General features: G+C 35.2%; 14 protein-coding genes and 5 pseudogenes across 19 annotated transcripts, besides 7 other annotated features; 6 read left to right on the top strand and 13 right to left on the bottom strand.

Moving 5' to 3' along the window:
- Positions 1–2268: part of a mobile genetic element that runs on past the window's edge.
- TVAGG3_0856650 (uncharacterized protein) lies at positions 5–580 on the top strand (the record flags this gene model as incomplete). Its single annotated transcript, XM_051249540.1, has 1 exon — positions 5–580. One exon carries the CDS (start codon positions 5–7, stop codon positions 578–580), a length of 576 nt encoding a protein of 191 aa, XP_051085015.1.
- On the top strand, positions 806–1333 carry TVAGG3_0856640 (protein of unknown function, DUF4107 family; the record flags this gene model as incomplete). Its single annotated transcript, XM_001312740.2, has 1 exon — positions 806–1333. One exon carries the CDS (start codon positions 806–808, stop codon positions 1331–1333), a length of 528 nt encoding a protein of 175 aa, XP_001312741.2.
- TVAGG3_0856630 (uncharacterized protein) lies at positions 1488–1814 on the top strand (the record flags this gene model as incomplete). The annotated part of the gene is made up of 1 exon (XM_051249539.1): positions 1488–1814. The coding sequence occupies one exon, from the start codon at positions 1488–1490 to the stop codon at positions 1812–1814; it is 327 nt and encodes a 108-aa protein (XP_051085014.1).
- A 1054-nt stretch (positions 2269–3322) lies between the features above and the next one.
- On the bottom strand, positions 3323–4591 carry TVAGG3_0856610 (protein of unknown function, DUF4106 family; the record flags this gene model as incomplete). Its single annotated transcript, XM_051249538.1, has 1 exon — positions 3323–4591. A coding segment is annotated over one exon (1269 nt), but the record flags the coding sequence as incomplete, so codon positions are not given.
- Positions 4592–4762: 171 nt separating this feature from the next.
- On the bottom strand, positions 4763–5293 carry TVAGG3_0856600 (protein of unknown function, DUF4106 family; the record flags this gene model as incomplete). The annotated part of the gene is made up of 1 exon (XM_051249537.1): positions 4763–5293. A coding segment is annotated over one exon (531 nt), but the record flags the coding sequence as incomplete, so codon positions are not given.
- Positions 5294–8843: 3550 nt separating this feature from the next.
- Positions 8844–9393: a mobile genetic element.
- Positions 9388–23817: a mobile genetic element.
- TVAGG3_0856580 (uncharacterized protein) lies at positions 10043–10279 on the bottom strand (the record flags this gene model as incomplete). The annotated part of the gene is made up of 1 exon (XM_051249536.1): positions 10043–10279. One exon carries the CDS (start codon positions 10277–10279, stop codon positions 10043–10045), a length of 237 nt encoding a protein of 78 aa, XP_051085011.1.
- On the bottom strand, positions 10815–12389 carry TVAGG3_0856570 (uncharacterized protein; the record flags this gene model as incomplete). Its single annotated transcript, XM_051249535.1, has 1 exon — positions 10815–12389. The coding sequence occupies one exon, from the start codon at positions 12387–12389 to the stop codon at positions 10815–10817; it is 1575 nt and encodes a 524-aa protein (XP_051085010.1).
- TVAGG3_0856560 (uncharacterized protein) lies at positions 12417–12851 on the bottom strand (the record flags this gene model as incomplete). Its single annotated transcript, XM_051249534.1, has 1 exon — positions 12417–12851. One exon carries the CDS (start codon positions 12849–12851, stop codon positions 12417–12419), a length of 435 nt encoding a protein of 144 aa, XP_051085009.1.
- TVAGG3_0856550 (uncharacterized protein) lies at positions 12897–13157 on the top strand (the record flags this gene model as incomplete). The annotated part of the gene is made up of 1 exon (XM_051249533.1): positions 12897–13157. One exon carries the CDS (start codon positions 12897–12899, stop codon positions 13155–13157), a length of 261 nt encoding a protein of 86 aa, XP_051085008.1.
- On the top strand, positions 13182–14032 carry TVAGG3_0856540 (annotated as a pseudogene). The gene has a single exon. A coding segment is annotated over exon 1 (851 nt).
- TVAGG3_0856530 lies at positions 14093–14664 on the bottom strand (annotated as a pseudogene). The gene has a single exon. A coding segment is annotated over exon 1 (572 nt).
- Positions 15482–16427, bottom strand: TVAGG3_0856520 (annotated as a pseudogene). Its single transcript has one exon. A coding segment is annotated over exon 1 (946 nt).
- TVAGG3_0856510 (organellar and viral DNA polymerase type B) lies at positions 17475–17860 on the bottom strand (the record flags this gene model as incomplete). Its single annotated transcript, XM_051249532.1, has 1 exon — positions 17475–17860. A coding segment is annotated over one exon (386 nt), but the record flags the coding sequence as incomplete, so codon positions are not given.
- Positions 17988–18424, top strand: TVAGG3_0856500 (annotated as a pseudogene). The gene has a single exon. A coding segment is annotated over exon 1 (437 nt).
- On the bottom strand, positions 18870–19688 carry TVAGG3_0856490 (KilA, N-terminal/APSES-type HTH, DNA-binding family; the record flags this gene model as incomplete). Its single annotated transcript, XM_051249531.1, has 1 exon — positions 18870–19688. The coding sequence occupies one exon, from the start codon at positions 19686–19688 to the stop codon at positions 18870–18872; it is 819 nt and encodes a 272-aa protein (XP_051085006.1).
- Positions 19816–21117: a mobile genetic element.
- On the bottom strand, positions 19896–21021 carry TVAGG3_0856470 (annotated as a pseudogene). Its single transcript has one exon. A coding segment is annotated over exon 1 (1126 nt).
- Positions 21939–22243: a mobile genetic element.
- Positions 22265–22335: a mobile genetic element.
- Positions 23458–23793, bottom strand: TVAGG3_0856430 (organellar and viral DNA polymerase type B; the record flags this gene model as incomplete). The annotated part of the gene is made up of 1 exon (XM_001295613.1): positions 23458–23793. One exon carries the CDS (start codon positions 23791–23793, stop codon positions 23458–23460), a length of 336 nt encoding a protein of 111 aa, XP_001295614.1.
- Positions 23818–25980: part of a mobile genetic element that runs on past the window's edge.
- TVAGG3_0856410 (uncharacterized protein) lies at positions 24371–24589 on the bottom strand (the record flags this gene model as incomplete). The annotated part of the gene is made up of 1 exon (XM_001295614.1): positions 24371–24589. The coding sequence occupies one exon, from the start codon at positions 24587–24589 to the stop codon at positions 24371–24373; it is 219 nt and encodes a 72-aa protein (XP_001295615.1).
- On the bottom strand, positions 24638–25096 carry TVAGG3_0856400 (repellent protein 1 family; the record flags this gene model as incomplete). Its single annotated transcript, XM_001295615.1, has 1 exon — positions 24638–25096. One exon carries the CDS (start codon positions 25094–25096, stop codon positions 24638–24640), a length of 459 nt encoding a protein of 152 aa, XP_001295616.1.

Here is a 25980-nt window from a genome sequence, read left to right as displayed (position 1 = left end):
TGACATGAAAGTTTTTAACACAAAGCTTCAAACGGTAGTGAGAGAACAACTGACTGCGGAAGGACATCCATTACCTTCAGAAGTTACCATAGCATATAATTTTGAAACAAACTCAATAGATTTTAAAGTCATCTCTGCAAAGAAGTCAGGTTTTACATTTAATGAAGCAGATGTATATTCGAATGAAAACTTCAAAGCTATTGCATGGTTAGATAATGACGATTGCTTTAAGAAAATATTTAAATACAGTGACTCAACGATGTCAATAGATGACCTTCGTGGAATGTTACCATCGACGTTTACAGTTGAAGGTTCAGCAGGATTGCTTACAAGATTGTCAATTGGTGGCGTTTGGTCTCGTGAGAACATTGTTATAAAATCCAGTATAAGTGAATTTGCTGAAGAATCTATATTATGTCTTTCAAACTACATGTATTCGCCGCCGAAGCATTATAGTATAACAAACTTTGTCAGTAAGTTTAACATAAGACTTGTCGAACCTTCTTCAATGAAAGATGTTGTGCTACCCAAAGACGGAAAGGATGGACTCATTATTGAGATGATTTTAATAGCATATTAAATGAGCTTGTTCTTGAAGGTCATTCATGATGAAATAACTGTTGTAGAAGATGTTAGCAATTGTTCAGACATTTTGAAGCGTATAGATGATATAAGAAATAAGTTAGATAGACCGCAAAGCGGTGAGGGCGAAGCACGTGAGAATGTTTATGTTTCATTGACTTTCTCCAGTAACGAGAACTTTTATGAGATAATATTGAAGAGAGATGATTTTAATATGGTGTAAATGGTAGCTTGGGCAGCTTTAGGCGCAATGGGAACAAAAGCATTAGCATTTGGAGCAAAAGCACTTGGAGCTTATGACGCAGTAAATAAAATGAGTGGAGGAAGGGTTTCAAAGACATTAGACGCAAATAAAGGAAAGATTGGAGGCTGGGTTGCAAAGAAGTTAAGATTAAATAAAATAGGGCTCATAAATAAAGCATCCAATTTGGTTGCGACTGAGTCAGAAAATGCTTTAGGAAAGGACGATGAGTTTGCAAAACACGCAAAAGACTTTAATGACCAGATGAAAGGTGAAACAATGCATTTAAATAGAGTCGATGGAACTAAAGAAAATGTTTCTTCTCCACCAGCGGTTTATCCATACGGACCTTATGGAATGTATGGAAACCCTTATGAACGACCATTTGACCCATTGACTGGTGGAAGTAACTGGTATCATTACGGACGAAGAAGAAAGACAGTCAAGTTGGAGACAGACGTGAAGAAAGCAACTAAAAAGAAACCAAGGAAGAGAGTTATAAAGCAATGAATTCAAGTGGGTGAAAAAACAGGTGAAAAAAGAGGTGAGATCTCACCACTTCACCTAAATTTATTTTTGTGCTATGTTTTCATACGTGTGAGGGTGGTGATATCATTAATTTTAAGTTTATTTTTTATTTTATTTTTATTTTATTTGGATGTAAATGACGAAAACTATTGAGATAACAAACTACAACGGTCATGAGTTCAAGAATTTGTTCTTCGTTCCTCGTGAAAATACATTCTATCAGATACGAGGGAGAAAGGGTAAAGTTAGTTTGAGCGTTTATGAAGGAATGAAGAATGGAAAGTTTATACAAGCATACGATACAAACGGTAAGCGTGTTTCATTAGCTTTGTCAAAACTTACTAACATTTATTTTGACAGTGACTTTGACTCTGACGATTGGAGCGACAGCAGCGATACTGAAGAATATGAACTATTGTGTGAAGCACAGCAATGGGAAGAGTTGCAATACTTTTGTAAGTGAGAACGTTTATTTTTTACAGTAGTGAGGTGAAGTGGTTGGCGGCTTTATAAATATTTAAGGTTAAGTTGGTGTTTGTGTTTGTGTTGTAAAATATACGTTAACGGTTTTGTAAAGTGTCAAATTCACAAGTATTGCGTATGGAGGAACGCAGTGCCTCCATACACGAGACTTGTATACTAACTGACGATTGGAGCGACAGCAGCGATACTGAAGAATATGAACTATTGTGTGAAGCACAGCAATGGGAAGAGTTGCAATACTTTTGTAAGTGAGAACGTTTATTTTTTACAGTAGTGAGGTGAAGTGGTTGGCGGCTTTATAAATATTTAAGGTTAAGTTGGTGTTTGTGTTTGTGTTGTAAAATATACGTTAACGGTTTTGTAAAGTGTCAAATTCACAAGTATTGCGTATGGAGGAACGCAGTGCCTCCATACACGAGACTTGTATACTAACTGAGTTTCCGGTTCAAGCTCTTCAAACAGAGCTTGTCCATATGGAATAAGCTCGTTTCCAAATATATGTTTTTGTAGCCATTCTGGTTTTCTTTCCATGTTACCAACTATATCTTTTGTGAATGGGAAAGCTTTTACCCAATCTTTCAGTCTTGCGTCGTTTATTTCTGTAGTTGGTTTTATTTTGTCAAGGAACATGTTTTTCAATACTAACATTTCATTTGGTACTGTCCATTTGAGTTTTCTTAAATATTCATCCCTTCTCGGTTCATTGTCTGCAAAGTAAGTTTTTATGACATTTTGTAAACTTTCGTTTGCAAGGTCATGTACAATAGGTTCTCTTCCTTCTCTCTCCCTAACTTTCTTTCTAAACTCTTCACCAAATATACCATCTCTATGGTTCTGTGTAGTTCTTTGAGATAAATGTTCTAGAACGTCAGGTGTTATATTTCCATCAGCCATGTTCATTTCATACTGGTCCAAAATATCTGCATGTTTCATATCTTTCAATGGCATTAAAGCCGCGCTTAAAATACCAGCTATATCTCGTTCACCATTCACTTCCATTGCGTCTACAACTTCTTGGAATTGTGGTTGTAAGTTTATGAACCACCTATCCGGATTAGCTTTATGACCCCATCTCATTGTAGTTCCATAGTCTGCAGAAACAAAAGTAGGTTTGTTTCCATATTGGTTAGGTTCTGAATGAACTTTAAACAATGTTTCATTTCTATATGTTTTGTTGAAATTTAACCTTTTATTTTCACCGAGTTCAGCCAAAGATTGAACGTTATATGGTCGTAAGTAAAAAGGATTGTTGTATTTGCGTACATTTTCTTTCAGTACTTCCATTCTATGCTGAATATTTTCATCTGATGTTGGAGTCTTTTGTATGTCGGCGAACATTTTTCGATATTCTTCTACTATGTCAGCCGAATTTTTCTTAGACTCTTGGAAAGATTCCATATTCTCCGCATACACTTGTTGAGGGTCAAGATTTTTCGGCTGTTCCAAATCTTCATCTAGTTCTGTGAAGTTAGTTTCCAAAGGAGGGACTTGTTCGTTTCCTTCAGGCTCTTCTAGCTGTTGTTGCTGAACTATTTCTTCCATGTCTGGTTGTATCTGAACTTCTTCCTGTTGAGTTTCTTGTACCTCATCTGCTGGCATTTCATATATTCCGAGACCGTTTTCAACAAGTTCCCTATTTAAGTCATCCGCATTCATAAGCCTTTCTTCTTTCGTTCCGTCTCTATTTTTTACGCGTTTCATGAAGAGAGTTGAATTATCATTTATCTCTGACACCAAATATCTTGGAGTAAATTCATTCATGTCATTTGGATGATATGCTATTAAATCATATCCCTTAGCGAGTTTGTATTTTCCAGGTTTGAAATTATATCCCATTTGGTGCTGAACCATAAAGCTAAATAGGTTCGGGTCAGTATTTCCTTCCTTGAACTTTCTAATAGCTTCTTTATATCTGTCACTAAAGTCAAGAGTATCTGGGTAACCATAATCTTCCTTAAGCATTTTTAAGAATTCTTGGTTTCCTTGTTCTCTACTTCTTTTATGTCCTTGCTCTGGTTGTGGTTGTTGTTGTGCAGGGTTTTGAACTGTTGGTTGCTGTGCAGTGTTTTGAACTGTTGGTTGTGGTGCTGGATTTTGAACTGTTGGTTGTTGTTGTTGTGCTGGATTTTGAACTGTTGGTTGTTGTGTTGGTTTTGGTGCATGCCTGTGTCTGTGTCCATGTGACGATGTAAATGTTTTAGGTAGTCCTGGTGCAGGTGCTTCTCTTGGAGGGTTTGGTGGTATATAAGTTCCACTAGCTAGTATATAAGTTCCACCAGCTGGTATATAAGTTCCACCAGCTGGCACATATGTTCCATCTGCAGCATAATGTCCTACCTGACTTTTCGTTTTTAAGAAAGCATTTACTAGGTCTGTTTTGGTCTGTTGTAACTCTTTTTCTTGACTTTCCACAACAGTTGCTCTAACGGCGTCATAGGCACTTTGAACTGCCTGTCTCGTTGCTGCATCTGTTATTTTCGTCATATTTTGTGCTACTTCTCTTAACTCTTTGTCGAAACCTTCAGACTTCAGTTTCTTTCCAGATGAGAAGTCGTTCACTAGTTTCACCTTACTATGAAGAGCTTCGAAGGCATTCTTAAAGTCAGCATTCATTAAAGCTTCATTTGAACTGTCTTCATCCGCTTGTATTTTTGTCCTTATTGACCCTATAAGTTGGGCTGCTTTGGCGTTGGCTTGGGCATCTAACCAGTCATTATTAGCTTTTATATATTCTGCGCTTTTCATTGCCTTTTGCATGGCTGCGTCGTTATTTTTACTTTCTTGTGCTAAGTTTTCATACTGTACGGTTTGGTTTTGCAACTGTAAAAGTTTTTCTGCCTTTACATTTGCTTCAACTTCTTTTTTATACTCATCGCTATCCATATATGTCTTCAGGGCTTTTTGTTTTATCTCTTCATCTTTCAGTACTTTATATTGAGTAGTATGGTTTTTCAAATTTATAACATCTTGTTCCATTTTTGCTACTTCTGCTGCTTTTTCTGACACTTTTTTCGCATATTCCTCTGTACTTAGTTCTTTCAGTTGTTCTTCTTTCTTCTTTTTCTCTACGTTTAACTCATTGAGTTTCTTTGTGTGTCTGTCATATTCTAGTTTCTTTTCGTTTTCACTTATTTGTTTCTGTATGTCTATGTTTGACTTTTTGACATCTGTTATTTGATTTTTGAGTGAACTCAAATTCATTTGACTTTGAGGGTTATAAGCTGTTCCGTCTGCAGCTCCACCATAGCCTGCCATTTTCGCTAAAAGTGCCGCTCTTAAACCTCCACTCTGTGCACCAATAACTCGGTTTAAAAGCATAGGGTTGCTTGACATTTGTTGCAACATAGTGGGGTCATTCATCATTTGTTGTTGCAACTGTTGTTGTGGTGTCAGTTTTACTATTGGATGTTTCAATGCTCCCTTCCTCTTACGTATATTCTTACGTAGCTTACGTGGCATTTTAAGTGAAGTTAAAAAGCGGTTTTTGACAGATGTTTATATGACACTTTTTGTTCAGCACAAAAAACTACTCGGTCAAAGTTTTGTCAGTTTTAGGGGCTAGAAGGGGCGCAGCCCCTGGAAGCCCCACATACCTGACCTACATTGAGCTAAACATTCATGGGAAAAAAAAGCGCGGATCAAACCATGGATTATTCGAAATTTTCAATATACTAGATTCTTGATACGAAATATTTTTAAAAAATTTATATTTATGTTATTCAACATCCTACTGGAGATGGCAAACGATCTCCGAACGAAGAAATTTCTTCGTTCTCCATCAACGATGGTGCCCATATAATGTTTGCCGGCAGGATTCGTATCTTTTTTTTTTAATAAATTAAAAAAAAATAGAATCTAATTGATAATTATATATACTATATGCCTCCTGAGAGGGATTGATATTATGCATCAAATTGAAATGCTAGTAAGTAGCAATCCAATTTGATGCATTTAAATAAGCCAGCAAAAATTTGCGTTTCTTGCTGGCTACACCATTGATTTATTAGACAAAACCAATGGTGTTATTTTCGTTGATAAATCAACGAAAATTTAATCAATGCTTATCTGATGATAAACATTGACAAATCTGTTATGTTTTTGATATAATTTTCCCGTAAACATAACAGTTATCCCTCTCAGGAGGTGCGTGAATCTTAGAAACTTAAGAAAATATAAGTTTTGCTTCATAAAACAGATCCCGTGCACTGGATCTGATGCATGGAGCATCCTATGATGTAGGTAACTACATAGTTCACGCATTATCGGGAAAATGAAGTGTCAAAACCAATAGCGCCAAAAACATTTTAAATCTAATTGAAAATTGAATAGTATTGAAATTTATCCCGCCAAAATTTTACGATTTTCGAAATTCGAAACGACACGTTTAAATTTTGAAAAATTACAAAATTTTCGAAAATTAATTTTGCAAATTACCTCAGACTTTTCAGAGGATTGAGTGGAAACTCAATCCTCTGAAAAGTCTGAGGTAATTTTTAGTCTCTACACTATTTCAATATAAGCTCCATTTTTAAACAGTTTTTAAAAATCGAGCATTGAAAAGTGTGATGAGACTTTTTTTTGATTCAATTATGGAAAATTAGGATTTGAATTAATTCTATTATGAACATATGTTTTTTAATAATTTGTAAATATCAGAAATTTGAGTGTTAGCGAGCTTAAAATTGTGTTTATTTATATTAGGAGTCTCGAAATTAATTCAAACAATTTTAGTTAAAACAAAAAAATTTGTATTCAAATTTAGAGATTATTTTTTGTTTGTTTATGAAAATAATTGTTATTATTAATGGAAAAACAAAGATGTATATTCATAAATATATATATATTATAGATATTTTCCGAATAATATCATTGAATTCCGACCGACAAAGTGCTTCAGTGGACTATTGTCGGTCTGCATGTGCCATTCTAGTGGGCATTTGCCAGTGCATGTCTCCCAGAATGACACAATCTTCCGCATTCATAACTTGAATGCGGAAGTTTGACCGGCAAGAGTGTATTGTGCACTCTTGTCGGTCACAGTGTATCATTCCGGGAGACATTGTCACTGCATGTCTCCCAGAATGACACAATCTTATGCAATCTTATTTTGATTGCAAAACTTTGACCGGCAAGAGTGTATTGTGCACTCTTGTCGGTCACAGTGTATCATTCCGGGAGACATTGTCACTGCATGTCTCCCAGAATGACACAATCTTATGCAATCTTATTCTGATTGCAAAACTTTGACCGGCAAGAGTGTATTGTGCACTCTTGTCGGTCACAGTGTATCATTCCGGGAGACATTGTCACTGCATGTCTCCCAGAATGACACAATCTTATGCAATCTTATTCTGATTGCAAAACTTTGACCGGCAAGAGTGTATTGTGCACTCTTGTCGGTCACAGTGTATCATTCCGGGAGACATTGTCACTGCATGTCTCCCAGAATGACACAATCTTATGCAATCTTATTTTGATTGCAAAACTTTGACCGGCAAGAGTGTATTGTGCACTCTTGTCGGTCACAGTGTATCATTCCGGGAGACATTGTCACTGCATGTCTCCCAGAATGACACAATCTTATGCAATCTTATTCTGATTGCAAAACTTTGACCGGCAAGAGTGTATTGTGCACTCTTGTCGGTCACAGTGTATCATTCCGGGAGACATTGTCACTGCATGTCTCCCAGAATGACACAATCTTATGCAATCTTATTCTGATTGCAAAACTTTGACCGGCAAGAGTGTATTGTGCACTCTTGTCGGTCACAGTGTATCATTCCGGGAGACATTGTCACTGCATGTCTCCCAGAATGACACAATCTTATGCAATCTTATTTTGATTGCAAAACTTTGACCGGCAAGAGTGTATTGTGCACTCTTGTCGGTCACAGTGTATCATTCCGGGAGACATTGTCACTGCATGTCTCCAGAATGACACAATCTTATGCAATCTTATTCTGATTGCAAAACTTTGACCGGCAAGAGTGTATTGTGCACTCTTGTCGGTCACAGTGTATCATTCCGGGAGACATTGTCACTGCATGTCTCCCAGAATGACACAATCTTATGCAATCTTATTTTGATTGCAAAACTTTGACCGGCAAGAGTGTATTGTGCACTCTTGTCGGTCACAGTGTATCATTCCGGGAGACATTGTCACTGCATGTCTCCCAGAATGACACAATCTTATGCAATCTTATTCTGATTGCAAAACTTTGACCGGCAAGAGTGTATTGTGCACTCTTGTCGGTCACAGTGTATCATTCCGGGAGACATTGTCACTGCATGTCTCCCAGAATGACACAATCTTATGCAATCTTATTTTGATTGCAAAACTTTGACCGGCAAGAGTGTATTGTGCACTCTTGTCGGTCACAGTGTATCATTCCGGGAGACATTGTCACTGCATGTCTCCCAGAATGACACAATCTTATGCAATCTTATTCTGATTGCAAAACTTTGACCGGCAAGAGTGTATTGTGCACTCTTGTCGGTCACAGTGTATCATTCCGGGAGACATTGTCACTGCATGTCTCCCAGAATGACACAATCTTATGCAATCTTATTCTGATTGCAAAACTTTGACCGGCAAGAGTGTATTGTGCACTCTTGTCGGTCACAGTGTATCATTCCGGGAGACATTGTCACTGCATGTCTCCCAGAATGACACAATCTTATGCAATCTTATTCTGATTGCAAAACTTTGACCGGCAAGAGTGTATTGTGCACTCTTGTCGGTCACAGTGTATCATTCCGGGAGACATTGTCACTGCATGTCTCCCAGAATGACACAATCTTATGCAATCTTATTCTGATTGCAAAACTTTGACCGGCAAGAGTGTATTGTGCACTCTTGTCGGTCACAGTGTATCATTCCGGGAGACATTGTCACTGCATGTCTCCCAGAATGACACAATCTTATGCAATCTTATTCTGATTGCAAAACTTTGACCGGCAAGAGTGTATTGTGCACTCTTGTCGGTCACAGTGTATCATTCCGGGAGACGAGTATATAAGAATTTCCCAAAAAGTGATACCCAAAAAGTGACACTTTCAATAGGGAGTAACGGTTAAAAAGTGACAATTAAAATTCACAATAAATAAAAATAATAAATTTTTTAGTCTATTAAATTATTCTTTTCTTTGAAATCCTCCAAAAATTCTTCGAAATGTTCTAAAATATAATCTGGAGAATTATAACAAAATTCATTAATTTCTAACATATACGTATCTAACAATTCATTTGGAAGTTCAAACGATCTTAAATATGTAATTGAATTTTGTATCTTCTCATTTATTTGAGAAAGTTTTTCTTCAGCATTTTCCAATAAAAATCTTAATGGATTCAAATTGGCTTCTTGATTCTGAACAAAATTTAATACTTGGTATAAACGTGATTGAACTTCTCTTTTCAATTTTGTTTTATAATCTGTCAATCGAGGCTCGCGAATTCTAATTGAAGGAATAAAACCCGTTTGAAGTAAATCGTTTTTAATACGATAAAAGTAATTGGGTGCAACTTCTTCTAAAAGATTTTTGACAAAAACATCAATTCTAGTTAGTATACATATCATGTGTACTGTGGCACTGCGTTCCACCTTACCCATTATATGTGAATTTGACACTTTACGAAACCGTTAACGTATATTTTACAACACAAACGACAACACTAACTTAACCTTAAATATTTATAAAGCCACCAACCACTTCACCTCACTAATGTAAAAAATAAACGTTCTCACTTACAAAAGTATTGCAACTCCTCCCATTGCTGTGCTTCACATAACAGCTCATAATCTTCTGACTCACTTTCTTCTTCATATAGGTTAAAATCACTGTCAAAATAAATGTTAGTAAGTTTTGACAAAGCTAATGAAACACGTTTACCGTTTGTATCGTATGCTTGTATAAACTTTCCATTCTTCATTCCTTCATAAACGCTCAAACTAACTTTACCCTTTCTCCCTCGTATCTGATAGAATGTATTTTCACGAGGAACGAAGAACAAATTCTTGAAGACCGTTGTAGTTTGTTATCTCAATAGTTTTCGTCATTTATAAAAATAAAATAAAAAATAAATATAAAAAAATAATGATATCACCACCCTCACACGTATGAAAACATAGCACAAAAATAAATTTAGGTGAAGTGGTGAGATCTCACCTCTTTTTTCACCTCTTTTTTCACCCTGTTGAATTCATTGCTTTATAACTCTCTTCCTTTCTCCAACTCTTCTAACTTCTTCTTAAGTTCAGCAATGTTGTCCTCATGAAGTTTAATCTTTCTCAAAATTCCTTCTTTATCTAATGATTGCTTTATCTTTCTAAACTGAACTCTACCATCCTTCATAGTATGAATGTAAAAACCTTCTGGAATAGTTCCTGATTTAATGTATTCTACCAAAAACTTTTGTTTCATTGCTTCAGTGACTTTATTTGTCATTTCAATCAAATAAAAATTTTAATATTAAATAAAAATAACGTTATTTTTTCAGTAAGGAAACGCAGGAGTTTTACGATTTATTTGAGGAGTAGGTTCTGGTTTAAATGTTGGAGTCGGTTTAGGAGTTGACTTTTGAACAGGAGTTTGTACTTCCATAGGTTCAGGAGTCATTGAAGGTTTTGCTTGTGAAGGCGTTGGTTTTGGCGAAGGTGTGGAGTTTGTTTAACTTCAGCTACTTCAGTATTATTTACAACATTTGCTTTATTTCTTTTCAACATCATAACTGCTCCTGCTGTAGCTAGCAAACCTAGTGGGAGACCATATTTATATAAGGACTTGACCAAATGCTATTTTTGACAGGAGCTGGTGGAACACCTAACCTTGGTGAGACTGCTCTTTGCCATTGTGCAGCTCGTAAGAAATATTCAATAGGTGCTCCATAATCGTTTGGTAAAGTTTGTTTCATAGATGGTGAAGGTTCACGAGAGCTTGATGAAGAACTCATTTATAAGCTTTAAAAATAAACGTTCATCCTTTATTCCTCACTGTCGTCCGTAGCTAAGTTATAGTCATCTAATCTTATTATTGGGATTCCATTAGCACGCACCTGAATGGCAAAGCAACAATCCCTCATAAATCCAATAAGTGGCTTTGGTACATTTTCAGTTGCTAGTTCAATAGGTCCTTTAACAGACAATTTGTATGTTATTGGAGCAGTAGATGTTTGACCTTGCTGGAAGCAAAAGTCCACTTCTGTTGGAAAACCACATAAGAAATGTGTGTTGTCATAGCTATCCCATTTATGTTCCACACTACCATCATCCACCAATGACCTCATAACATCTTCATTAAATCCTATCATATCATTGTTTGTATTGCAAGCGTTCGCAACCATTTCATAAAATACAGGTCCATATGATTTTTCAGGTTCTGCAGGCATATTTCCATAAGCTCCCATGGAAAGCTGAAGATATTTAAACTTAGGGTTCTCAAAATTAACATAATAGTTGTCTTTCTTTCTAAATAGTGCCCAAATACTTTTAACATTAATAGGCGTATAAGCTGCTGTAAATGTTGCACTTGAACTATCTGTATTCTTTGAGAATGAACCGTCCATAGGAATCCAATCCATAACTTTAACAGGAAAACATAAAGCCTCGTTTGTATAATGTTCTACAAGTTCTGTATAAATGTTAGGGTCTAAAGAGAATGACTTTGGATGAATGAAACATTCATTAAAATCCATCTTTGTTCGAAATAGTTGCTGGGTTACAGTTGTAATAGTAACTGTTCCACTAGCTTCTACTGCCTTCGTTATCATAGTGAATGGTTCATTCCATGGAACAAATTTATTTGTCGGTGGATTTGAATCTGAAGCAAATGCAACTTTAAGAGTTGGATTGAAAGCAATGATATCATTTACAGATATAGATGTGCATTGTAAGGCGTCGCTACTGAACTTTACTTTAAGCTGAATGTTTCCTGCAAAAGCTGGAATAAATCGAATAGCTTCTAATGGAAGGAATCTTCTAACAGGAATTCTTAAACGAAGCTTAAAATCAAATGATTTTCCTGCTGTAATTGGACCACTAACAATTTGTCCTGTTCTGCATGTTCCCGAATGACTCCATACATCTTCATGTCGAGTCTTTGAGAAAACATCTACTTTCTTTATTTGTTCGGTAGTTTGTGAGTTTGAAGTTATATATGCTTCTTCTCTTGCGTTGTCTTGAGAATATACGATACGACCATTTGCAAGGATTTGATATCCAGCAACTGCATAGAAAGCGTCATCGAAACCAATCCAAAATCCTGGTGGGTTTGTTTTATTGGAACCTGAACCAATTTCTTTATCTACAATAAATTGACCTTCCATTTTATACGTAATGAATGTATTGTAAAGGTCCAACATATTTTCACCAGGAGGTGAGAGATTGAATGTTACCCATGTGTTATCTTTAGCAGTTCCAGGTTGTGATGGAATCTTTGCGTCAGAATATTTTCTATTAGTGTCACCAATTTGAACTGCATTGTCTATGATATCGAAATATGAGCGAATCTGATGAATATGCTCTGCTGGAGTAAATTCGTTTAGCTGTTCGTTCTGCATGTATTTACTTCAGATAAAAATATCTATTTACTTCATTATTCTCACTCTTCTTCTTGGCATTCGTGGTGGAAGTTGTTTCTTGACATTTTCAATGAACTGTACATTCTCTTTTGTCTCAACTTCTTTCACTGGCGGGTCAGGGTTCTTTGACTCGGTTTGTTTTTCAATGAAATTCACGAACTTTGCAATAAGCTCTTGGTTCGTTATTGAAAGTACATCTGGCTTCTTTTCTTCTGGTTCTATTGGTGGCTCAGTTTGAACAGAAGGTTTTATATGGGCTTCGTGGACTTCACCCTTGCCATACACCTTAATGTTGTCGCTTTCTGCATTCGCTAATGGAACCTTTCTTTTTTTTACGTATATTTTACCATCTTTACTCTGACTTACGTAATAGAAAGGATGTTGTATTCCTCTTGCGTCATTTAATATAATAGACTCTCGCTCTGATTTTGACAAGCTCATTTTACATCGGTTAAAGTTTTAATTTTGTTTTTTATCTGCAGTCAAATGACTCAGACAAGCCCTACGGACAAGACCCAAGGGGTCATAGATGTTGAAGCATTGAAGAAAGAAATTCGTGAGCAAATTTTATCCGAACTGAAGGAACAAAAACAAGAACAAAAGCCAGAGAGACCAAAGAGAAAACTTAGTGAAAAACAACTTGCTGCATTAGCTGCTGGAAGACAAAAGAACCCACGTTTGCTGGCGAAGAAAGCTAGAGAAGAAGCTGAAGCAAAAGCTAAAGAAGCTGAAGCAAAGAAAGAGTAAATGGTTTATTTTTATCCGAATTAAATGTATAGACAAATACCTTTATCTGTTGCGTTCAGTAGTGAAAACCCTGACGTCAAAATAAAGGGGAACAGAGTAACGTTTAAGTTTCCAACAGACTGGATTGTGAACATAAATGAAGAGAAGTACATTGGCATAACATCTATGTATATAACACGTGCTTTCAGAAAGGTTGACTTTATACTTCAAGTCGAGATAGAAAATGACGAACAGTCTTTAAGCGCCCAAAACATTCACATATACAAATACTTTAAAGACGATACAACATTGCAACAATGTATGATTTCATTTAATGAGATGTTCGAGAAAAAGTTCAACATTGAAGTACAAACTTTACAGCCTTTACGTGAGTTTCTTGCACAACTGAAAGAAGAAGGTAGTCAGCCACAACTTATAGACTTTCATTATGAATTTAATGAAAATGAAGATGGAACAATGACTGTCAGTTTATTGTATTCTCACCATTCAATGAAGTCGCTAAAAGAAAGAAAATCCATTACGTATAAGATTTCAAATCTCTGAACCAAGTGATGATTTCAAGAATGTTTTCAATTATGATGCAATGCTTCCGAGGAAAAATGAATTTTCCGAAATTAGATTTCCAGGTATTTGGGATAGAAAGCAAGCTATATTATATTCAAACTTAAGTAAGGGAGTTGAAAATGAGTTCATTGGTCATACAAGAACTTCACCACTAACCTAAATACTATAAATTAACTGGCTTCAATCGTGAGTTTTGGATAGACATGTTCTCCACTCATGACCATAAAGCACCTGTTTTGCTACCTCCAGACCATAAGGACTGTCTCTACATTGAAGCACAACTCTTAAACTCTACCATCGCAGTATTGTAAATGACCACATGGGCTTATTTTTATCACGAATGACCTCATTGCTGACAAAAATAAATGACCTCAGAACTTCAACTTACGAATAAAGCTTGTTTTAGTCGTTATTGAGAAGTTAAACTTCTCTTCAAAGCAAGGTTGACATGACTTACATAAGTCAAATCCAATCTCTTGACCGTCATAAAGTGCTTTGTAACTTTCATTAAACTGAACTCAGAGTCTTTGTCATATGTTCCTTGCGGAACCATTAAACCTTTATCTTCATCATAGAAACACTGAACAGAGTCAGGAAACATTTCATTAGCGGTTAAAGCAATAACATCTTGCTTCACGCCTTTCATTCTGCAGTGAAATGCAACTTCATTTAAATCATTCGTGAGTAAGTCTATGTAAGTCTTCTTTCCACAAATATTGATTGTATGCTAAACTTTGTTTTCCAGGTGTGATTTCTGCAAAGTCGCTATGAAATTGACCAAGGTTTTTACCAATGAGAACTCTTCCATAACGTTTCTCAACTCTTCAGCTAAACGAGGGATATCTTCATTGTAGAGATGCATACTGTCCGTATCGCTATAAAAGATGTCCATTCCTAAGTCCTCAGCAGTACAGAATACTTCACACATTATTCTCTTCGACATAGACAGAATGTTAACACCAAGTGGACAGAAGTTAAAGTGTCTGCAAATTGCTTTTCGTTAGCTTGAAAATAGTTTTATCTGAACCATCCAAACCTTCGAACTTCACTATATGGTTGTAGTTCTGATGGCATATCTTATAGCATCTTTGTCATTTACTATGGTTATTTTTGACTCAATAGGAGAAAGAATAGTTTTGCCATAAATACTGTTCAGAATGAGCTTTATATTTTCTTGCAAAGGATTTCCTTCTTTCTTATACTTTAACCTTAACTCAAACAACTTCTTTACTTCATCTCTTATTCTAATATCTCTGTTTCCATCGTAATAGTATCCTTGCAACACTTCACATTTGACACCTTGATATTTTATGAGGTCTTGTAATGTTATATGGTCAACATACATTAAACAGCAAGTGTTTGAACTTCTGGGAACGTTAAGTTCTGGATTTAGTTCAGGGTCACAAACTATTAAAGGAAAATGTCTATGTATTCCAATCTCTGTTATCTTAATGAGAACAAAGAAGCCAGACATAAACTTTTCACCAATGGGTTCCTTTTGGTCGTCATTGAATAAATGTCTCATGAGATACTCTGTGCTTAACATTTCTTTCTTCATAACCTTTGGAATACCTTCTAAAGTATAGAGTCTTGCAATTGCTGAAGGGTATAATGAAACAGCATCGAAGTCAGCAATGAGTTTCTTTTCGCTCTTTTGTTTAATGTTATCTGACAACATACATCTTCCACCTTGAATGCATCTCGAAATAAACTCTCTTGGTTTATTTGAGAGGTCATATAAATTTCCATTCGGGAAGTACACTCTGTTCTCAAACAATTTGTTAGCAATAGAACAAATACTAACGTAGTCATATACGTTTAAATCAAACTCTTTCAATATGTCATTGCGGAACTTAACAAAACCTTCTCTTAAAATTCTTACATCTTGTTTGCAATAAAATGTGCTATACTTTTCTAAGTCGAAGTGGTTCTCATCTATTCTGCAACCTTTGATGGAATCTATGTTTTTCATGAATGTATCTGCATCCCGGATAAACTTACATGCTTCAGAAATGACACCAGTTCTGTTGTCATTTGCTAACAAAACACTGCTGTAGTAGTTATATGGAAATACTTCTTTCGGTCCTGTTTGTAAGTTAAACATAGCAGGAAATAGTTTAAGCTTCTTATTTATAACACTGTAAGAGTCTTTTATAATAATTGCCCTTCCTTTATATAAGCCAGTTATTTGCATTGTTCGTGAACCTTTAATGATGGGAGTTCCTTTCACTTCTGTCATGTGTCTTAAGATGAAGTTTATATCATAACTGAGGTTATGGAAATATATTAAACTCTTGTCAGGAAGTCGCTCCAAAAATTCTGTTGCACAGTTCTGACCCCAAATGCTTTCACTCACTGAACATCTTCACTGTCGTAACATATGTTAAAAGCTTTATGAAAGCCGTCTGTACTACACTCAAAGTCAGCAAAGAAAACGTGCTCAGGAATGAACTTGCACTTATTTTTATTTACTTCTTTTGACTCGGCTTTCTTCTTCAGTTGTACACAATACTTTGGAGCATATGTCAAATCTTTAAATGGTGCAAGGTTCTGTTTATATAAGTCAGTAGTATATGTGAAAAGTTCTCCATAAGAAATAGGTTCGAAATATTTGCACTCCCACAATGTTTTCATAACATCCCATAACGGTGTTGTTCTATCATAACGAACTACATATTTATCTTCTCTCTTTGTATAAATCTTCATTTGTTTCTCAATGTTCATTCCACCACATCTCAAGATTTCTATATAGTTGCGAATGAAATATGTTGTCATTGGTAATCTTTCATTTAGCATGTAGTGGTCTTCAACAAGAAGTAAGTCAAGTTCTAACAGTTTCACATTCTTTGGTATATATCTCTTTATTTCATTATGTCTTGAGTCATTGAAATAACCAATGGTAACATTAAATGCTATACCTGTTGCGTCAGAAATTTCTTGTACTTTACTTTGAGGAAAGTCTCTAACACGAATGACTTCTCTCATGTGGTCAATAGTTTCTTCATTTACTCCAGCCTGAATGCAAGCATAAACGAAACAATTGTCTTCTGTCATAAGTGCTGCAGTTCTTTTGTTCAATTCATTGAAAATTTGGTAGCGCTCAAGATTTATAGGTAATGTGCAAAGATACTTCCAGAACTGACCGCTTCTCTTCTTATAAAACTTCTTTTCACCATTATCTTTCCAAAAGCTTTCTATAAGTGCTGGGTTTCCTGTTTGCTTAAGAGCTTCCAAAATGGCTTTCTGGTCATTTGTCAGTGTGCTTTCATCTCTATATGGTCTCTTTTTTGGTTTGCCTTTCTTTACATCTGACATCGTTAAGCCTTCATATTCTGTTAAATCATACATCTTTATTTCGGTAAGATTCTTTATGTTTGTCAAGAAGAAGTCATAGTGCATTTCAACAATACCTGCGCATTTGCTTCTATCTCTGATATAAAGTTCTCCTTCAAGAGCTGATGTAGTAATGTTCCAATATTATTGAGGTTTAACGTAGAACATTCATACTTTCCACCAAGTTTATAACATATCATCCATCTCTGTTGTGAGTTTATTTTAATTTTCTCTAAGAGTCTCATGAAAACCTTACCGAAATGTTTGTGTAAGTAGTCTCTGTTTGGTTCATCTAAAGCTTCGATGTTAAAGTCAATGAGTCTATTGCCTGTCTTAACATTCCTCTTCCTATTCTCTTCATCTTTCTTTAACCATCTCTCACCTTCTTTTGGTTTGTCGTCAATGGAACGAATGACATCGTTAGCTTTGCGAACTTGTTCTATAGCGCTCTTAAACATCTCTCTTCTCTGTTGTTTCAGTGTGTCGTCTCTTCTTCTTGTTTCACCAACGTTCGCATTTGTTATGTCAAACATTTCTCTTCTTACTTCATGAGGTACTGAACGTCTATGATATAAGTCAATAGCAACGTCATTTAAAGGAAATGCTATTGCGTGGACTTCGTCCTCGCCGCGTTGCGGCTTTATGAACTCATGAATTCTATCATAACTTATTGCACCATTATAGTCATTGAGGATGTCAGCGAGTGCTTTTTTGTTTGTTGCGTAATGCTTTGCAACATCTATATTAGCTTCTGTAAGAAGTTGTTTTATTTCCGAGTGTTCTAACTTAGACAACTTCCGATACATCTTTAGTAGGAAATAAAAAAATATTTTTTGAAAAAATTAGATTAGATTTTTTTAAGCTATTTTTCAAAATAATTTAATATTTTTATTTTAATGAAACACATGCAAGATTGCAAGTTCTTTTCATACAATGCTCTCGCTACTGCCATCAAGAATGAGTTCAATAATGCTTCAAATGTTAATGTTATCTTTAACAAAAAGTTTGTGAAAGAATCTAAGTTTGGTCAGTATGTCAGACCATTAGCTATCGTCATTGACCGCAAACGTTATACTTCACAAGAGTTAGCAGTAGTTTTGAAACAAAAGAGTTTCTTCGTGAATGTCAAAGATACTCATTATACTGTCATAAAGAACTCTAACATTGACTTCTTCAGTATTGCTTTAAATCTTTCCGAACAGAAAGAATATAAGAAAGGTGAAACAAATGTGAAATATTATCCTTCATCTCTGAAGACAATAACGAACAAAGATGTTATACAGAAATTCTTACCAAAGGTTGAAGAAGCTTCTATTGACATTGACGAAGGAAGTGAAATGGTTGAAGAAATAGACCCTGAAGCTTTATAAGAAAATTTATTTTTAAATAACTGAAGGTGTCACCACGTCACCATGTGTCACCTGGTTAATTAACTTCTCTTAAAAATGATGACAACATGACATTTTGACATCACAGCAGGATTAATGCAAAAATGAATGTTATCGTTAATGTTATCGTTTATGTTATCGTTTATGTTATCGTTAATGTTATCGTTAATGTTATCAGTGTCGAACATAATTGACATGGAGCATTTATGTTATCGTTTATGTTATCGTTAATGTTATCGTTTATGTTATCGTTAATGTTATCGTTAATGTTATCAGTGTCGAACATAATTGACGTAGGATTCATGACTTCTTCGTAAATGAGTGTAAATATAGCACAAAAATATATTTTAGGTGAAGAGGTGAGATCTCACCCGTTTTTTCACCTCTTTTTTCACCTCATTCTCTCTTCGTTAATGTTGTCGTGACTTCATTCTTCCTCTTTGAAGTTATCGAAATATTCTGTTATTTTTTCCTTCAGTAATGTTAAGTCTTCTTTGAATGTAAGTATTGTGCAACCTTTGATGTCATAGTGTGTTTGAGGAAGAGTATTTTTGACAATTTCCTTTATTTGCTCATTCGGTGTCATTGAAATCGGTAAGTTTTCACGATAGAACCAGTTTCTGTCAGATTTATATATTTTAGCTAAGTCATAAAAGCTCTTGTTGTTTCTTCTGACTAAATGCAACATAACCATATCTTTATCTTCTTCTTTCTCCAATTCTTCAGTATATATCATATACCTATAACTCTTTTCCTTTCCTTTTGGTACTGAACGCGGTATTCTTTTCTGTATGCTTTTGTCTTTGGATTCAATGACTTCATCTTTTGCTTGAAGTTTCTTTTCCATCTCTCCACGTTCTGCTTTATATAGTTCATCTAACATCATGAAAATATAACAAGCATAACGAGGTGAAGCCCACATTGCTACAGCGTTTACTAAAAGTCTATGAACATAATAACCTTTCAAACAAGGAGCCAAATTCTTGCGATTTTCATACGAAATCTCTTCATTCTGCAAAACAATCATATGAGGAAATTCTTCTAAAAGTTCTTTTGTCTGTTGGTTTTCAAACCAATGATATGCTTGCTTTGTAGAACGAAGAGCATTCATTATACTTTGCATTTGGTACATATCGTCTTTGACCGAACGAATGAGGCGAAGTTGTTTGTTATATTGTATGTATTCGTATTCTTCATTTATGGCTTCATGAACGATAGCAGTTGTTGTGTTCTCTGATGTTGACATTACTGTCTTTACATACAAGATAAAAATTTTTGTTAGGAAAAAATTAGCGTTATTTTCTGACTTTCACAAAAGACAAAAATAAACGCTTTACATGTATTTTTCAGCAACTTCGTCAAATAATTTTATATAGGGTGTCCAAAGGTGTGTTTAGCACAAACCTGAATACTGCGAATAGAAATAAACAAGTTACATATATATAAAGTTTATTTAAATATAATCACCATTGGATTCAATCACGCGTTCGCAGCAATCGATCCAGGCTTCAAAGACACGCTTTAAATCATCATGAGAAAATTGCTCAAATTGCTCTCTTACAAAATTTTCAAGATCATCTGGACTCGCGAATTCGCGTCCTTCAGCTCTCTTTTTTAGCGTGCCGAATAAATAAAAGTCAGAGGGGGCAATATCAGGTGAATAAATTGGGTTTGGAACAACTTTGACATTGTTTTCCACCAAGTAATTCATTATCTTATGACTTTTGTGAACTCTTGAATTATCAAAATGAATTGCAAACTTTTGTTTTTGTTGTTTGGATTTCTCAAACTCATCAGAATTGATAATTTGAGTAAGAACATTGTCAATTAGATACTGAGCATTCATCGTATTAGGTTTTTGAAGAATATCAATTGCGATGATGCCATTCACGCCCCAAAAAACCGACAACATCATCATTGGTGTGTCAATTTTTTTCTTCGGGAATGTTTGCGGATCTTCATCCTTCGGGATCCACATGATTTTGGCTTCTGTTGCATATTGAAACCAAGACTCATCCCCTGTTACTAAAAAGCGAAACTTCTTGGATTGATACGCACGCAATATAGAGAGGAGCTCTTTCGAAGATTGGACTCTAGATTTTTTTGAACTGAATTAAGGTTGTGCGGAACCCAACGTGTATACGCTAGTTTGTAGTTCAAATAATTGTGCAGATAATAACTGACTGTTGTACGTGGTATCTTTGTCATCTCCTCTATCCTTCTGAGTGATGCTCTTGGGTCTTCATCTAGCGCTTGAAGAATTGCTTTGATTTTTCTTTGATCCGGCGATTTTTTGTCAATTTTTATGATGGGCGCCTTTTTGGTCATGAAGTGATACATCCTAACATGATACGTTACAGTGGAATAGCTAGGAGCATCCATACTGAAGCATTTTACCAATGTCTCGTAGATTTTTTACAGTCTTTGCATTTTTTTGCAAGAGCGAGGATGTTTTCTTTATGATTCATTAAAAAAATGAAAAAAATCCCGCCAAAATTTCCCGCGAAACCGCCTCTTGTCTCAAAATTCATTTTATATCCCGGCATGGCGCCAAAATACAACTTACTCATCATATACATATATTCATATTTTTGATTATATATTTATAATCAGCATATATCTCCTTTAATAGTCTCATATAGAGCGCTGTGCTAAACGCACCTTTGGACACCCTATAGCTTTATCTATCTCATCTACTTCAAACGTTTCTTTACCTTTTATGGGAGCACCATACATTTTCTCAAAAACTTCAAGCAGTTCTGTTTCAGCAGCTCTATAGATCCGTATTTTTCCCAAGTGAGCGGGGTATCTCTAATCCCAGCCCTATCATCCTCCCAGTGTCAGTTTTTAATATAAAATCCAAAATTTTTTTAAAAATAAAAATTTCGAGAAATTTTTCTAGTTTTTTTTTTGATTTCAATAATTCAAAATAAATTTTGGAGTAAAAAGACACTATTTAATGAAATTCATATGAGTGAATGTGGATAAATACTCTCAAAACATACAATTTATATATTTTTTCTTTATATTATCAACTAATTAGTGATAATTTTTTTTGAATCAGATTTTTTTTCATTAAAAATATAATATATAACGCAATAATGATGTACACATACGCATCTACACATCAAAATATAAAGTTTGTTTTGGTCTGGGCACCCCAACCCAAAATTCTAAAAAAATTGAATAAAATTGAATACTTGGGGCTGGGATACCCAGCCCGAAACCGAATTGAATTTTTTGAATTAAAGAATATATTTACGTATTTATAATATATATGTGATGTTTATAAAAAATACTAAATTTTTGTAAAAAAATTCAATTTATTCAAAACGTATATTAAGTGATCACTTCATTAGTAGGATCAGCGATCCTACTAAATGGTGAGAATGCCACTAGCTAAAAAGGGAGTCCTTGGAGCTCTTGATCTCTTGTCAGTAGAGTCCATAATGAGGCATGGCATCTACTGATTAGAGATCAGAGCAATCCTACTTACCTTCAGGAGCTACAAAGCTCCTAATCGTTACGAGAGGGAGCCTTGGAGCTCCTGAAGCTCATCAGCAGAGGATATTTACCATTTGGGCCTCTTTTGATGAAAGATGCGAAGCCCATCTACGAACCAGGAGCTCCAAAGCTCCTAATCCTTACGAAAGGGAGCGTTGGAGCTCCTGAGTCTTCATCAACAGAGTCCCAGTTGATAAATATCCTATGCTGATGAAAGATGCGAAGCACATCTTCGAACCAGGAGCTCCAAAGCTCCTATTCCTTACGAAAGGAGCTCTGGAGCTTCTGAAACTCCTCCTATTATAAAATAGGACAGTTTTCTTCTGAGGCTTCTCATCAAATCTAAGACTTCAGAAGAAAGCTGTCCTATCCGTGTATACTTACATTCTGATGGACTACAAGTGTACAACTTTAAGGCAGAGATTATCCGAGGCCTCTCATCAAATGAGGGACCTCGGATAATCTCTGCCTTAAGTAGTCAAATAGCTTTTCTGACTATTCAGGGACAAGAGAACAAGAGTTGGAATACTCTAAGGCAAGGTTCTTCCGAAATCTCTCATCGAATGAGAGACTTCAGAAGGACCTTGCCAAATCCTTGAACACCGATATCCTTGGAACCGAGCTAGGACCAAGGAGAAGTAGTGTACTATAGCGCACGATGGCAATCTCGGAAATACTTATATTGCCACATGCACAATATCTATTCAGCCTGACTCCTATATACAAGAAATCAGGCAGAATAGATATTGTGCATATGATTTGCAGAACTCTCATATATATAAATTTTTGTTATCCCAAAAAGGTGACACTTTGGGTGTATCGTCCATCCCAGGGATGCAAAATTCACATCACCTTGTATCTATAAGCAGCTCTCATATCATTAACGAACACAACCTTGACTCTATTGACTGTAGAGTCATATCTTTGAGTTATATTATATGTTCTTCCTATCTTATATCTCTTTGTATTGAAGTCCTTCGGTTTCTGAACGATGTAAAGTAAGCCTTCACTGCAACGTTCTGAGTCGAATGAACCATAAGTTATGAAGTTATATCCAACAACAGGGTCAATCCACAGAAGAATTATTGGTATAAGACTTTTGTCAATGAGATATGCTGTAGTTCCATAGAATCTTACCGATATCATGAGCTCAGGATTTCTTGTCAAAATTTTCTGAGTAGAAGCAATTCTAACCCAGTCCTTTGTTTTCTTTCCAGAAGGTGTTATAATGTCTGACAAAGAATATTTGTTGTATTTCTTACAGTATCTTACGTTTAAATCACCAATTCTAACCACTTTGGTGTCATTGTCAATCTTTCTTACTGTTTCAAACTCAATGTTTGACATTACTGTCTTTACATACAAGATAAAAAAATAAATAAAAATAAAACTAACTTTATTTTTATCTTTTATGAAAATTCATGAAATTTGGTCATTTTTCAGCAAAAATAATGTTTAGGTGAAGAGGTGAGATCTCACCCGTTTTTTCACCTGTTTTCTCACCTGTTTTTTCACAAGCGTTTTACATGAATTGTACGATGTATATTTGAAATCCTAAACAGTTTCGTAGCTTCTATTTCTTCTTTTAGTACATCGAATGTTTTAACGATACCGAAAGTTTCTTTATACTTCTTCTTGACGTCAGACAGAAGGAAATCTTCTGCTGTTGAATAGTTTTTATTAAGAAATGTCAACATATCCATTTTATCTTCTGCTGGCTTTTCTGCTTCTTTCTTTAAGTCTGCATAGTCGTTTCGCATTCTTTCTATCTCTTTGACTGAGTAGTTATATTTCCTCATTGCTGCTTTACATTTTGAACATTGCGACATCGTTTTTGCGTTATACATTGAAATAAAACCAGCTAGAACAACAGTTAGTACACCAGTCTTGGGTATGGTGGCACTGCGTTCCACCTTACCCAATACTTGTGAATTTGACACTTTACAAAACCACTAACGTACATTATACAACACGAACGCAAAACTAACTTAACCTTAAATATTTACAAAGCCGCCAACCATTTCACCTCACTAACGAACTCATTAATGAAAAAATAAACGTTCTCATAAATTTTCTTCTATATCTTCATCGTCAGTGTTAACTCTATTGTAGTCATACTTGAAGTCATAAAGTTTCTCAAGTTTTGAAATGCATAGTCTTGTTAACTTACCTTCATCATCATAAGTTTTTATAAAACTACCATGACAATCTTTATAAACAGTCAATGAAAAGTCAACTGGTCTAGGATGAAGTGTAAAGAACATGTTATGCTCAGGAAGGAAGAATAAATGTTTAAATGTATGTTTGTTATATTTTTCGATTTGTATGAGTTGCTTTTGTTCTGTCATTACATCCAAATAAAAATTTTCAGTAAAAATAAAACTAACGTTAAAAATTTCTCATAACATAAACGTTCTCATTGCTTTATAACTCTTCTAGCTTCTTCTTAAGTTCAGCAATGTTGTCCTCATGAAGTTTAATCTTTCTCAAAATTCCTTCTTTATCTAATGGTTGCTTTATCTTTCTAAACTGAACTCTACCATCCTTCATAGTATGAACGTAAAAACCTTCTGGAATAGTTCCTGATTTAATGTATTCTACCAAAAACTTTTGTTTCATTGCTTCAGTGACTTTATTTGTCATTTCAATCAAATAAAAATTTTAATATTAAATAAAAAATAACGTTATTTTTCAGTAAGGAAACGCAGGAGTTTTACGATTTATTTGAGGAGTAGGTTCTGGTTTAAATGTTGGAGTCGGTTTAGGAGTTGACTTTTGAACAGGAGTTTGTACTTCCATAGGTTCAGGAGTCATTGAAGGTTTTGCTTGTGAAGGCGTTGGTTTTGGCGAAGGTGTTGGAGTTTGTTTAACTTCAGCTACTTCAGTATTATTTACAACATTTGCTTTGTTTCTTTTCAACATCATAACTGCTCCTGCTGTAGCTAGCAAACCTAGTGGGAGACCATATCTTATATAAGGACTTGACCAAATGCTATTTTTGACAGGAGCTGGTGGAACACCTAACCTTGGTGAGACTGCTCTTTGCCATTGTGCAGCTCGTAAGAAATATTCAATAGGTGCTCCATAATCGTTTGGTAAAGTTTGTTTCATAGATGGTGAAGGTTCACGAGAGCTTGATGAAGAACTCATTTATAAGCTTTAAAAATAAACGTTCATCCTTTATTCCTCACTGTCGTCCGTGGCTAAGTTATAGTCATCTAATCTTATTATGGGGATGCCTTTAGCACGCACCTGAATGGCAAAGCAACAATCCCTCATAAATCCAATAAGTGGCTTTGGTACATTTTCAGTTGCTAGTTCAATAGGTCCTTTAACAGACAATTTGTATGTTATTGGAGCAGTAGATGTTTGACCTTGCTGGAAGCAAAAGTCCACTTCTGTTGGAAAACCACATAAGAAATGTGTGTTGTCATAGCTATCCCATTTATGTTCCACACTACCATCATCCACCAATGACCTCATAACATCTTCATTAAATCCTATCATATCATTGTTTGTATTGCAAGCGTTCGCAACCATTTCATAAAATACAGGTCCATATGATTTTTCAGGTTCTGCAGGCATATTTCCATAAGCTCCCATGGAAAGCTGAAGATATTTAAACTTAGGGTTCTCAAAATTAACATAATAGTTGTCTTTCTTTCTAAATAGTGCCCAAATACTTTTAACATTAATAGGCGTATAAGCTGCTGTAAATGTTGCACTTGAACTATCTGTATTCTTTGAGAATGAACCGTCCATAGGAATCCAATCCATAACTTTAACAGGAAAACATAAAGCCTCGTTTGTATAATGTTCTACAAGTTCTGTATAAATGTTAGGGTCTAAAGAGAATGACTTTGGATGAATGAAACATTCATTAAAATCCATCTTTGTTCGAAATAGTTGCTGGGTTACAGTTGTAATAGTAACTGTTCCACTAGCTTCTACTGCCTTCGTTATCATAGTGAATGGTTCATTCCATGGAACAAATTTATTTGTCGGTGGATTTGAATCTGAAGCAAATGCAACTT

Source organism: Trichomonas vaginalis, chromosome VI (genome assembly GCF_026262505.1).
Source record: "Trichomonas vaginalis G3 chromosome VI, whole genome shotgun sequence".
NCBI lineage: Eukaryota > Parabasalia > Trichomonadida > Trichomonadidae > Trichomonas > Trichomonas vaginalis.
Note: the sequence above shows the minus strand (reverse complement) of the source record. Positions and strands in the feature narration are given on the sequence as shown.